This window comes from Macaca mulatta, chromosome 7 (genome assembly GCF_049350105.2).
Source record: "Macaca mulatta isolate MMU2019108-1 chromosome 7, T2T-MMU8v2.0, whole genome shotgun sequence".
In the NCBI taxonomy this organism is placed as follows: Eukaryota; Metazoa; Chordata; class Mammalia; order Primates; family Cercopithecidae; genus Macaca; species Macaca mulatta.
In genome coordinates this window covers 103,707,344-103,722,460 of record NC_133412.1, presented here as the reverse complement: position 1 = coordinate 103,722,460, position 15,117 = coordinate 103,707,344, and the positions used below count along the sequence as shown (strand labels likewise).

At 35.5% G+C, this 15,117-nt stretch overlaps 1 protein-coding gene across 3 annotated transcripts in view; it reads right to left on the bottom strand.

The window, feature by feature from the left end:
* G2E3 (G2/M-phase specific E3 ubiquitin protein ligase) overlaps nt 1–15,117 on the bottom strand; it is a 66,073-nt gene that overhangs the window by 3,996 nt on the left and 46,960 nt on the right. For all 3 annotated transcript variants that reach the window (NM_001194652.2, XM_015143478.3, XM_028850546.2), the window contains 6 exon segments: nt 531–721; nt 3,999–4,171; nt 8,347–8,528; nt 10,630–10,937; nt 14,531–14,663; nt 14,767–14,891. In NM_001194652.2, the coding sequence (NP_001181581.2) occupies nt 531–721; nt 3,999–4,171; nt 8,347–8,528; nt 10,630–10,937; nt 14,531–14,663; nt 14,767–14,891 (1,112 nt within the window).

Below are 15,117 nucleotides of genomic sequence, written 5' to 3'. Positions count from 1 at the left end.
GGTCATCACTATTTGATACAATAGTTCAACAAATACAGATAGAAAAACTAAATGGTAAAAACCCAAAAATCTAGCTAAACAAAGTTTCAACTGTAAGTTAAATTCTTCTCCACTCTATTAGGCAGAATGATTTTACACTGCTAATGCTCAATGATAAATATCATTGTTACAGCCCTAACCAGTGGAAGAAGAATAATTTAGTTTAACTTCAAGTTGAAAATGATGAAATAGATTATTAGGATTAAGACTGTTCTATGCTGTGACAATAATATTTTCTAGAAAGAATGCCTTTCACCTCAACTTATCCAGAGAAAAAAATTATAAAATATAAATTTCCTCTGTTACCTTTTCTCATCGTTTTTAACTTGGTCATATAAACTTGCTTTGAAATAACTTTCTTTTGTAAATACGGAGTTAGCATCTTAATATTAATACCAAAAGGCAAAACATACACACATAAAACCCCCAAAACAAATATGCTGAAACAAATATTCTGAGATCGTTAAAAGTAAAATAAAATATCCACATACCTTCAACAGCCTGTAAGTAACTGTTCCAAAACCCCAAAGCTTTTACATCAGGTAATGTGTGTACTGTAAAAAGATCACTAAGGATTTTTGCAGAAAGACTCTCAGGTTTATGACACAGGATGCTACAAAATGCTTCTGGATAAGCCTGAATTTTCTCCAAAACACCAAGGGTTTTCAGACCCTGTTTAAAACTTAACAGAAGAAAAATAATGAGCCAACATTCATACATGTGTGTTTGGTATTATATTAGGGAATATATATTTCCAGCTAATTTATCTGGCATTTTTTCAAAACAGCTAATGATTTTTAAAAAACAACCAAAAAAACCCTACAAGAGACAATCATATTTTCAGATGTGAGGGAAAAGAGAAGATATGGATATACTATACTTGATACTTTCAAATCCATAAGCAAATACATTAATATAAAATGACTACTTTACATACCTACATTATTTGGCTATTTATAGTTTCAAAACTAACAAGTTTTTATTAGAAAGATGTCAAAATCTGAAGTGTTTTATACTTCAAAGCTAATTATTATAAAAATAAAGTTTCCCAGATATTACCAAGAGTGACAAATCCTCATTACATAAAAATGTAAAACCTATATTGTTAAAAAAGAAATTAAGATAAAGCAAATGACAGATATTTAATATATATGACAGAAAATTAATTTTATGCAAGGAATACAAATTCTTCTGAAAGATCAATGATAGGGAAAATGAACAAAATATATCTGATTAACAAAAGAAATGCAAGTTAACAACTGAATATTTTAAAATGCACATTTTCATTAATAAGCAAAGAACAGACATATCATTTTTGCCTGACTTTCTAAATTTCCTATTCACCTCCTCAGATACTCTTGTATGTGAGTGGGATTTTGTATGTGAGTGGGACATGAGTTTTAAGAGTACCAGGAGGAGAATGGTATGGTTTCAATGTCTCATTTGAAACTCATGTTGAAATTTAATGGCCAGTATAACAGTATTGGGAGATAGGGTCCTTAAGAGGTGATTAGGTCACAAGGGCTCTGCCCTCATGAATGGATTAATATCATTATTGTGGGAGGGGGCTCCTGACAAAAAGGGTGAGTTCATCCTGATTTCCAGGGCACATCTCTATCTTGAGTGCTCACTTGCTCTTCCACAATGCTATGATACAGCAAGACAGCTCTCACCAGATGTTGAGCAGATACTGGCACTATGCCTTTGAACTTCCTAGCCTCCAGAACTGTGAGAAATAAATTTCTTTTCTTTATAAATTACCAAGTCTCAGGTATTGTTATAGCAGCATAAAATGAGCTAAAAACACACATATGTTTATCTGTTATCAATAAAAAGAAAAACAAATAAAAGAATAAACCACAAAAAAATTGCCAAAATGGTTACTTCATAAAAGGTTGAATGGTAGATGGACATAGTATGGATGAAACCTATACTTCTTTGAATATACTTTCAGTATATTCTTATTATACATTTGCCTTTGGAACTATACAAAACATTTTATATAATTTTAAAATAAAATGAAATTTTAATAAAAATTAATCACTAAAAATAAAAAATGAAAATGCAATTTATGCCCAATTTTCAGCCACACAGAAAATATTCCAATGACTTATAAGCACAACAATTTGATAATGTTAGTACTGTTATTCTGAGACTATTGGTTATAAAATGTGGAATAAATCACATGAATAGTTACTTCATACTCAAATTCTCCAGTGTCGTTAAGAACTGGAATTCTCAACACAGGACAAAGAAAATGTTAAGTAAAGGCCGGGCGCGGTGGCTCACGCCTGTAATCCCAGCACTTTGGGAGGCCGAGGCGGGCGGATCACAAGGTCAGGAGATCGAGACCACGGTGAAACCCCGTCTCTACTAAAAAATACAAAAAACTAGCCGGGCGCGGTTGTGGGCGCCTGTAGTCCCAGCTACTCGGGAGGCTGAGGCAGGAGAATGGCGTGAACCCGGGAGGCGGAGCTTGCAGTGAGCCGAGATCGCGCCACTGCACTCCAGCCTGGGCTGGGCCACAGAGCGAGACTCCGTCTCAAAAAAAAAAAAAAAAAAAAGAAAATGTTAAGTAAAAATCATGCAATAGGGAATCTGAATTAGAAGTATCAGGACACACTCATAATGGATCTTTAAAAAAAGTTTGATTTAAAAAAAATAGATAAAAATAGATTTAAAAACCCTTGACTTTTCTAATTTGGGTTCACTGAAAAGTCCTAGATACCATGACCAACCCAGCAAAATGAAGACTCTCTAATATCCAGACTGTGGTTGTGAATTACCCATTTCCCATTAAAAATAACAAAGGTTCCTTAGGCTAAAATGTGCAAAATAAGTCTGAAACACCTTCTGATACCATATAGCAAAAAAGCTTACAAAGACCATTAAGGCTCACATCAAAAGAATTAAAAACAACAACATAAAGAGACTTATACTGATCCAAGACATATAAACTTCAGTAATGATATTAACTATGAAGATTTTAAACACATCAAATATATTTAAATCTATGGATTAATGATACTACATTTTTTTAAATGAATTGATCAGGTTTGAGATGATATCTGGTATCGGCTTTAAAATAATACTGGAGTCAATAACAAGGGTAGGATATAGATGAACAAGACAGGCACAGGTTAGTAAGTGTTAGATCTGGATGGTGATTACAGACTACTTTCATATGTGTATTTCCATTATTTAAAAAAATTGTAAGAGTGTAAGGAGATACATAAGTTGTCTAACTTAGACCAGTGTTCTAAACTAAAAGACAGCAAGAATCATACATACTTTGTTAATCAAAGAATGGTCAATATATATACTACCCAGCAGATAAAAGGTACTCAATAAATAGTTATTAAATGAATGCACAGAGATTAGTTGGCTCATGTAGTAAGAGTTTTAAAAAGAGTATTTTTTAGAAAAAAATTTATAATCTGAAATAGTGATTATTTCTATGAAAGCATCATACATTTACACAATTCTTTATTTTTTTTGAGAGGGGGTCTTGCTCTGTCACCCAGGCTGGAGTGCAGTGGCATGATCTTGGCTCACTTGGGTTCAAGCAATTCTCTAGCCTCAGCCTCCCAAGTAGCTGAGATGACAGGCACCCACCACCATGCCCGGCGAATTTTTGTATTTTAGTAGAGACAGGGTTTCACCATGTTGGTCGGCCTGGTCTCAAACTCCTGACCTCAAATGATCCACCTGCCCCAGCCTCCCAAAGTGCTGGGATTACAGTCGTGAGTGAGCCACCGCACCCGACCTACACAATGCTTATTAAATGATCAGAACAGTAATCATCCCAAAAAGGCTTAAGTTATTATTTTAAAATAGCATTTAAATTTTTTTCTGAGAAAAACATCTCACTTATTACCAAATATATCTCACATTACAAGATAATTAACCACTTTAAACATGTAATTTGAGAGAGCCATATATTAATAGAAACAACTTACCTTTCAAAGGGTGCTTGGACTCTCTGAATTACATGGTATACAAGTATGTCTTTTACTAACATATATTTATCACTTAATGTCGTTATAAGTCTGAGACATCCAATTAACTCAAGGTAGTTATAGCATTCATTTATTACTGACTTTAAGTCAGCTACAGTTGTTGCAGTATTTATCTGTAACGAAGGAGAAAATACAGCCACTTTACCCATTTACTTTTGAGTGACATGTACATTTCAAATGATATTAATTTATACTCAAATTTCTGAGTACATATGGGTGCAGTGAAAGTAAACCAAGAAGTATTTTTCTAGAATAAATGTCTGATGATCCAGTTCAACAAATTTGTCTATTTCTGCCTTCAAGAAATCCAGAGTATAATGAAACTATTTGTAAAGAAGGAAATAACTGACACTGAAAAATTATATAGCACTAGGTAAGACTAGCAACTAGGGAGGCTGAGGTGGGAGGCTTGCCTGAGGCCAGAAGTTCAAGAACAGCCTGGGCAACACAGCTAGTCCCCTTCTCTAAAGAAAAAAAAAAAAAAAAAAAAAAAAAAAGGCCTGTTGTGGGTGGCATACACCTGTAGTCCTAGCTACTCGGGAAGCTGAGGTAGAAGGATTTTGAGCCCAGGAGTTGGAGGTTCAGTGAGCTATGATCGTACCAATGTACTCTAGCCTGGGTGACAGACTGAGACCTTATCTCTTAAAAAGAAAAGAAAAAAAAAGAGAAAAGTTACCTAGCACTAGATAGGCAAGAAAGATGACCTGGGAATTCATGAAAAAGAGTATCAGCTGAGAATTAAAAGATGGACAGAATTTTACCAAGAGCATTTTAGTGAACAGCGTAAACAAAGAAATACTTGGCCATCTATGTGGAAGTGAAAGTGAAAGACAAGTGAAAGTGCAAGACACTTTCATACAGGTAAGCTCTTAAAGGTACAGATGGAAAATGTTAAAAATAGGAAACAATCCATTAACAGAAAATTTACTTACAATTTCCTTTTCCTAAAACATTCTTAGAGATTTACGTGACTTCTCATTCATTCAAAATCTCTGCTGAAATCTCTGAAGTTTTTCATGACTATTATGCTCAAAATACTATCTTTACACCCTATCAGAGTAATAATTGGGTGTATGTTGCCTCATCCCTGCAAACCCTCAACCCTGCTGGGCACATAGCCAAACTTTTGCTGCAGCTAGGTGGGGCTACATGACTGTTCAATGGGATGTAAGTAAAAACAATGTCTCAAATTTCCCTGCTCTCAACTTCCACTTTTCTCCTTTAAGAGCAAGCTTCAACCATGTGGATGAAGACAATAATGCTAAGTGTTACATGATAATGAGAGGGAGGAACTCAAGTCCTTAGATGGTTTTGTAAATCACGATGTATCTCGAAAACAGAGGGCCATCTGTATAAAGGGCCAGATAGCATTTTATGCTTTTCAAACTATATGATATCTGTTGCAGCTACTCAACTCTACCACTGTAGTGTGAAAGCAGTCAGATCAGTAGCAAATGGGCATGGTTGCCCAATGTAACTATTTACCAAACAGGCAACAGGCCAGAACTTGACCTACAGGCCATTTTTTGTGCCAACTCTTACCCTAAAATCTAGACAATGGATTTTATGGAGCAGTAAACATCTGCCTTCTTTGAGCCACTGTCTTTCTGTGTCTACGTGATACAGAAGTTTAGCCTAAAACCTAACTTATATATACTCCAACCTTTATCTATCTCCTTTCTTTAATTCTGTTGTATGTATGTATGTATGTATATATTTATGTATATATTTTATTTATTTGGGATGGAGTCTCACTTTGTTGCCCATGCTGGAGTGCAGTGGTGTGATCCTGGCTCACTGCAACCTCCGCCTCCCAGGCTCAAATGAGCCTTTCAAGTAGCTGGGACTATAGGCGCACGCCACCACACCCGGCTAATTTTTTTGCATTTTTAGTAAAGATGGGGTTTCACCATGTTGGCCAGCCTGGTCTCGAAATCCTGACCCCTGGTGATACGCCCGCCTCGGCCTCCCAAAGTGTTGGGATTACAGGCATGAGCCACTGCACCTGGCCATATTCTGTTTTATTTAGCATTATCATACATTTTACTACATGATAGTATATTATATTTGTTGTTTATCTTCTGTGTTCTCTCTTAATGTAAACTCCAAGAAGGTAGTGACTTTGCCTCACTACTCTATCTTTAGTAACAAAACAGTACAGAGTACATAGTATTTCTTAAATGAACAAACACTGGATAAAAAGTACAGAAACTGGAGTAGATAAAGCCATGAAGAGAGGTGAAGGTCTTAAATGCCCTAATGAAGAGCTTAAACTTTGTTCAACAGGCAATGAGAAGCCATTGGGGGATTCCTGAGGAAGAAAGCAATATGGTCAAAACTGTACTTTTGGAAGAATCATCCCAAATAAGAATATTAGAACAACATTCTAATTGTTTAAGCCTAGGGAAAATTTGAGTTTGGTAAAAAAGGCACACTAGAAATAGGAAGTAAAGGTTGATGATAAGTCAGTCTTAGAGATAGGTGACTTGACATACAACTGGAAAATGGAGGAGTATGAAAATGACTCTCCAGGACAGCTTGGAAATAAGAAATCTCTTGGAAAGAAAAGGCAAACAGGTAAAAACAAAACAAAAAAGCCCCCCAAAAAACAATCAAACAAAAAATTCTGGGAAAAACACTATTTTCATCTTAAACATGTTGGACTCAATGTGCTACAAGACCCAGGTCTTATCTGTATATAAGAGTCCAGAGGCTCAAAAATACAGGTCTGTGAATCATTCAGAAAGATTACAGGAGAGAAGAAGCTCTCCAAATAATAAAGAATGAGGACTGTTAAGACAACACTGAAAAATGCTGTTTCAGGGGTAAGAAGAAAAAGAAGTAAGAAGTATTAAAGAGAGAATCATCAGAAGTAGAAGGAAGTACAATATTAAATAAAATATTGCAGAGAAATTCTAAGTGGTAATTGCAGAAGTCACAGCAGATGAAAAATTAGAAAAGGACTTTGGACATGGATATTTAGAGCCTCGGATATAAACTATGAACTAGCTAACTTGAGACTTGTGGTAGGGACAGAAGCCTGATTACAAGAAATAAAGAGGAAATAGGAAGTAGAGACAATGAAGCTTAAATACACTTTTTTTTTTAGTAAAGAGGACACAAAAGGAAAAACAAAGAATTAAAGGGGTCAATTTAAAACACAGTGTTAGGATAAGCAGTCTTAGGGCAAATGAAGGAATTGTTATAATACACTACAGCAACTCACACTTCAGCAGTGCTCACTCTGTGACTTAGAAACTGAGGTTGAGTAAGATTAACATGCCCAAAGTGACACAGCATATAGTAGTTATAAGAGCTGGCATTCAAAGTAAAATCTGACTTCTGAGCCTATGCTTTATTTTATTTTACTTTATTTTATTTTTTGAGACGGTGTCTCCCTCTGTTGCCCAGGCTGGAGTGCAGTGGTGTGAGCTCGGCTCACTGCAACCTCAATCCGCTGGGTTCAAGTTATTCTTGTGCCTCAACCTCCAGAGTAGCTGGGAATATAGGCACACGCCACCACGCCCGGCTAAGGCCTATGCTTTTAATCATTAAACAACACTGTCTGTTAATTGAGACAATGGATAGAGTATGCTTAAGTAGGAGGGAGGTTAAGGAAGAAAAGTTAAATGGCTTACATTGTCTCAGTTTCTAAAGCAGTAACATGTTGGCAATGACACTTATATGGCATTATGATAAATGAGTGTTTGTACATGTGACATGTTTAGTACAGGACCCATTATAAGTGCTGAATAAATTGTAACTATTTTTAGGAGGATGCATTAAGTCCTCCCTGATCCCTACCACCTGTTCCCCTTTGGAAGAAATTCAGCCTGGTCTTTCTCTCCATCTATCATTCATACCTCCCTATAGAAGGAAGGAAAAGTATTCTAACTGGTAAGCCAAATCCTTACTCTCTTCAGATCCACCGGCCTTGCATCAAAGTGCACTTTCATCTGCTTTCTAGCATGCAATAGGGAATCTGCCTCAAGTTGTCTCTAGCAAGGCAGGCAAATCCATGTATTTCTGAGGAGCATTCACAAGCCATGTTGAACACAGACCAAAATCACATCATCCAATTGGTTTTACTAACATTAAACCTGCACTTTAATCTCCAGCCATCTGACTTTTAAAACTATCTTTTAACTGGTTCAGAACTCCACTGGTAAACAGAAATATATGTTTACAATCCCTAACTCCTTCATAGATATTATTTTATTGCAGATCATTTACATTAAAAGATACCTAGAATGTAGTGTGCATTTTAATAAACAGATCCATTGCTTACCCTGATTATAATCTGTGCCACATCAAAGTCTGAAACATCATCTAAAATTGGCTGGGTATTTTCTGGTCCATAAACAAGGCAGTTAAACAAGGTTTTAGAAAAGAAACCAGGTGAAGGACCACCGTGAACTAAAGAAATGGCAAGCATTTTGCCAGCTTCATAGTAAAGATTCTCTTTCAGAGCTGTAAATACAGATGAAAATATATCAAATACACTTCTATTATTGTAAGATAACCATCATTTTAAATATATATTAAAAATTAGTCCAAAAATCTAAGCATTAGATAAATATAATGCTTAGAAGCTACCATTATGTAGAAAATATAGATCTCACCTAAAATATAAAAAAAGACACATTTTTCTGAATATAAAGTAAAAATCTATTGTAGAAAACATAAAACACAATAAACATACCACCATAATAACCACTGTAAACACTTTGGTGCATAGTCATGCACGATATTAGGATGTTGTGGTCAAGAATGGATGAAATACATTAAAGGTGGTCCCTAAGATTATAATGAAGCTGAAAAACTCCTATGACCTAGTGATGTTATACTGTCATAGCACAATGCATTACCTTTTGTATATTTAGATATACATATACTTACCATCGTGTTACAATTGTCTACAGTGTTCAGTACAGTAACATGTTATACAGGTTTGCAGTCTAGAACCAATAGGCTTTACCATATAGCCTCGGTGTGTAGTAGGCTACATCAACCAGGTTTCCGTTAAGTACACTTTACGATCTTTGCACAATCATGAAATTGCCTACTGACACATTTCTCCAAACATACCCCTGTTACTAAGTGACAAATGACTGTATTTGTACCTCTTTGTGTATATAAATATAAAAACAATTTGACTTATGTTTTATCCACTTATTATATTGTAAACTTTTTATCATACTGCTCAAAATTACTCAAATCTATAGTTAATAAATGTATTTAGACTAACTTAGAGATGTGCTATAATGCAAACCATCCCCCTATTACTGGCTATCCTGGCTAAGTGACATTTCCAACTATATGAGACATAATGTTATAGTCAACATCTACTCACATATTCTTGTTTATATTTATTTGATTAGGATTCCTACATATGGTATTAATAGGTCAAAGGATAGGAACATTTTTAAGGTTCTTGATCTATATCACTAAATAATCTTTCCCAAAGGCACAAATTTACTCTCAACAGTACATGCTGTCTTACCTTACTGTCAGAGCTTGAATTAAAATTGTCATTTCAAATGTATTAGCAACTCTGATGTGTCAAAACAATCAAGTAAATTTTTCCTTAATTTTTAAATTGTTGAAAGCAACTTATTAATAAGGGACATTAACAATACCTGCGCAATAATCTTATAAGTTACATATTCATAATCACATTTTACAGATGAAGAAACTGAGATCCAGAGAGAGTAACTAAGGATGTAAAGAACTAGATGTGTACAAACTTGAATTCAGATTCTGTGATTTAAATTCACGTACTCTCCACCATACCAAAGCTGCCTTGAGTTAACATTACTATTTGGAAAGCTTTTTATTTATTTTTATGTTTTATTTTAAAGGGATTTTACAATTAAACTGTGTGAACTATACAGAGTAAAAATGATGCTTTAGGCAATGGTGAGGATGTTTACAAAAAATATAGCAGGAAATTCAAATGAAATGAAACGAAATGCCTTCTCATTTTCTTTCGAATTTCCTATTGCAGCAAAAGTAGTAAAAAAGCCCCTAAAAGAGAATGCTAGAATTACCCACTGTTTTGAGATGCCTGTTATAATTACCTTAAGTTCTCACCAATAGTAAAGACAGAAAACTATCATATACATAATTGTGCAAAAAAAAAAAAAAATTATTGCAAACAAAAGTATACTGAAAAATTGGTTACATGTGGACTAGGAAACTATGTTATAAAAACTCTATGTTAACCGCAAATTCCAAATATACAAACAAGAGGAATTCAAATAATCATCCCCATTTGGCCACTCTATTAAAATCAGATTAAAGAGAAAGTTACACTTAATTATGGATTAATTTTTAGAAGAATATTGCTATAAAGAATGTATATTCTTAAATAAAAAATGTTTCACCACAAAATTTACTTTTTCAACTGTCACTCCCCCTTCCCACTTTCCTGTGATTCTGTCAGTAGTTTATTAACAAAGTGAACTGTATATTTAGAGCACAGGTATTAAATATCAATTCTAACCAGCTATCTATCTCTTTTTCTATACATGTGATATTTGGTATATACAACAATAAATAAAATAATTACCTTGAGAATTTAGAGACAAGTTCTTTGACAAGGACCCTTCAAACAATGATGAGTTCTCAAGATGTTGCATTAAGAGACTCAGAAATTCTTGCTTTGATCCAGGATGCTCACTTCCAAAATTATCATTTTCAATAACATATGCTACTTCAATTGCATATGAAGGATTAAAGTTTCGATTTCTGAATGCATCTAAGGCACTAGTCCAGATATTGGCTTTGTTGATATATAATCTTTTAGTTTTTTTTTTAATTTGGAATCCTAACTCTATTAATAGTGTTGATACATTTCTTCTAAATTTGCTGCCTTGCCTATAAAACATGAATTTAAACATAGAGATAAGTACTTTAAAGTACTTTATGTGAAACAGCAGTTATATAGCCAATAAAACATGACGAGGGAAAAAAAAAGATTAATAGGATATTCTTTCCCAACTTCCATCCAAAATCGTACCAATGGCTGCTACTAGAACCAAAAACAGTTATTTGATAATCTTAGTTTTAAATTCTTGATTCCTCATCCCAATCTTTTACCAAATTAGAATCATTTACAAGAAAGTTGATAGATAATTATCTCAAATTTAACCAACCAGTGAATTCCGGTTTACTAATCAGAATCTCAGGCCGGGCGCGGTGGCTCACACCTATAATCCCAGCACTTTGGAGGCAGAGGAGGGCGGATCACCTGTGGTCAGGAGTTCGAGACCAGCGTGACCCACAGGGAGAAACCCTGTCTCTCTATTAAAAATACAAAATAAGGCCAGGCGCAGTGGCTCAAGCCTGTAATCCCAGCACTTTGGGAGGCCGAGACGGGCGGATCACGAGGTCAGGAGATCGAGATCATCCTGGCTGACACGGTGAAACCCTGTCTCTACTAAAACAATACAAAAAACTAGCCGGGCGAGGTGGCAGGTGCCTGTAGTCCCAGCTACTTGGGAGGCTGAGGCAGGAGAATGGTGTAAACCTGGGAGGCGGAACTTGCAGTGAGCTGAGATCCGGCCACTGCACTCCAGCCTGGGCAACAGAGCGAGACTCCATCTCAAGCAAGCAAGCAAACAAACAAACAAACAAACAAAATAAGCCGGGTGTGGTGGCGCATGCCTGTAATCCCAGCTACTCGGGTGGCTGAGGCAGGAGAATCACTTGAACCAGGGAAACGGAGGTTGCGGTGAGCCGAGATCGCGCCATTGCACTCCAGCCTGGGCAACGAGAGCGAAACTCCGTCTCAAAAATAAATAAATAAATAAATAAATGAATAAATAAATAAAGCCCAAACTCTCACCTTCCTGGCTAATGGCTATAATTAAGTTTCTTAATTGTAGTTTACTTCACGTTTACTGTATCCTTTTTTTAAAAAAGCAAATGTAATCTCTGCTTACTATGTAAGAAAATGTCTTTGAGAGATTACACAATATATTTTAAATTATAAAGTCATAATTAACAGTAGAGCTAATATTATAAACAGAATTCACAATTCCTAAAATAGTACCTTTTAGTCTAGACCAGTAAGTCACGAAGTGTGGTCCCAGACCAGCAGCAGCATTGCCCCAGAACTTGTTAGAAATGCAAATTATTGAGCCCTACAGCACATCTATAGAATCAGAACCTGTCGGCATGAAGTCCAGCAATCTGTTTTAACAATCCAAGTGACTATATAACCCAGCTCAATCACTCCTTCCCTCAGTTTCTCCATCTGTAACTGGAATTAATGTTCTCAAAAATAAATTTGTTTTGGGCAATGCCCATGGATCATTTTCTATACCAAGTATGAATTTGTCCCACCCCAAGACATTACAGTGCCCTAGTGTGGGCCAGGTTTTGCTTTTTCTTTTTTTATATCATCCTCTCTTCATTAACTTATGTTGAATAAAAGCTAAAGTCCTTTGGAAGTAAGACAATTCTTCAGAAACATACCTTTTTTATAGTATGTTGATTCCTTGCTCCTGCCTGATCAGGGGAATGTTGATGCTATTCTTCTAAACATGACTACATGTTAAAGCAGGAGCAAGGAGTCAAGCTTCCCTGGTGTAACATCTTTGGAAATCTAAATATTAAAATTATTTTAAAATAATGTGAACATCTATTTTGATACTAAAAGTATAACAATATTTGTAACAGATTTTTCCGTAGAGTTAACACAAGTGGCATAGTAAAACAGATATTCTTCAAATTTTGAAGAGTACTTAATATTCTGTCTACAAATTCAGTTATCAAATGTCTTCACAAAAATTATCTTTACTATCTTCTAAGGTTTTAAACTTGAAACTTTTTTTTTAGAGACAAGGTCTTGCTGTGCCACTCAGGAGAGAGTATAGTGGCATGATCATAGCTCACTGCAGCTTGACCTCCTGGGCTCAAATGATCTTCCCACCTCAGCCTCTTGCCCAGCTAGGACTACAGGTGCACACCACCATATCTGGTTATTTTCTTAAAATATTTTTGTTGAGACGAAGTCTCCTAACATTGCCCAGGCTGGTTTCAAACTCCAGGGTTCAAATGATCCTCCCACTTTAGCCTCCCAAACTGTTGGGATTACAGGTATGAGCCACCATACCCAAACTGAAATTATTTTTAACAAGAATGTATTTCATCATGCTTAGCGACTAATTTTCTACTTCTTCCCTATTGGATAAAGCAAGGCTCTAAAAACTCTTTTGCAAATCTATATAAACATAAAAATCTTAACTACAGCTGAACAAATACCCAACATTATAAAGATGTAATTCCATTCTTATTTAATTAAGATTTTGAAAGTAACTTATTATTTTGCTATCTTTTTTTTTTTTTTTTTGAGAGTCTCGGTTCTGTCACCAGGCTGGAGTACAGTGGCACAATCTTGGCTCACTGCAACCTCTGCCTCCTGGGTTCAAGCGATTCTCCTGCCTCAGCCTCCCAAGTAGCTGGGACTACAGATGCCCAGCTAAATTTTGTATTTTTAATAGAGACAGGGTTTCACCATGTTGGCCAGGATGTTCTCGATCTCTCAACCTCTAGGTCTCCCAAAGTGCTGGGATTACAGGCATGAGCCACGACACCCAGCCTATTTTGCTATCTTATGGGAACAGAAATTAATGTGATAATAGTATGTACGCCTTAAACTTTCTAAAGCGAAGAGCTGACATTTAGACTCCTGACATTGACAGTAAACAAGCAAACAATGATTATAACATCAAAGCTCACACCTGTAATCCCAACATTTTGGGAGGCGAAGGTGGGAAGACTACTTGAGACCAGGAGTTCAAGACCAGCCTAGGCAACATAGCAAGATGTCCATCTCTACAAAAATTTAAAAATTAGCTAAGCATGGTGGCATGCATCTGTAGTTCCAGAGACTTGGTAGGTTCAGGTGGGAGGATCACTTGCACCCAGGAGATTGGGGCTGCAGTGAGCCATGATCATGCCACTGTACTCCAGCCTGGTAACAGAGCGAGACTTTATTTCTAAAAAAAAGACAAAAGAAAAAAAATTTCTATTTTAAATAGGATTCTTTCCTTTTAATAAGGTGACATGGTATGCTTGATATTTTAATTTCCTGTCTTACTCTATAATCAAATAACATTTTAAGCACATTTTCCAGATCAGTGTTTTTCAAACTATCTTGAAAGTGATCTATAATAAAAAATATATTTTACATCATTACTCCATACACAAAAAAATTAATTAGGATAGATACACTTTTCCCAAGTATGATGCATTTTGGTATTTTGTATTCTATTCAATCCCATTTCATTTTCTTTAAAATGCTGGTTGCATTGATTTCATGATCACACGCTGGGTCCTGAAGGTTGAAAAACACTCTTCTAGACTACTATATGATCACCTAATATTCTAAATGTGTATGGCATTTCCTATCATAATTTTCTCCAAATAGATTTTTATGTATTTCTCCAATTCAAAATACATACCTCAGTAGATCTTTACTCTGGGATCCAGGTGACTGCCTGGGTAATTTAGGTGATGACTCTTCCAACAAACAATCTGTAATCCCCACATTATTAGAGTTGGGTAATACATGTTTTTTGGCTTTTTGGAACTCTCCTACAGATTTAAATTTCCATGTTAGCATAACAGAGATATAGGTAAAAACTTTTAAATAATACACATTTGAATAAAAACTTTATTCAAAATTACAAAAAATTACCTGAATTGTAGATAATACCCCTACATTCCAAACACTCCCAATTTTGCTCCCATGACCGTAGTGAGGAGCAGGCTAAATGTGTGCCACTGGAACCACAACACTGACAGCGCTTTATTTCCCATTTGCTGAGGACATAAAGAAAAGCAGACACTTACATTTCGTTTATTCTAGTTTCAACCACTAGCAATGTCCACAGGGCCTGCCTTCTTACACACACACACACACGCACACACCCACCCAATCGATTTTCTAAAAGAGGAAAAAGATTATCTGTTTCTCTAAATATCTCTAATGTAAAAACCAAAACTAACTTATCACACTCATATGCACATACACAAAGAATATAAACAT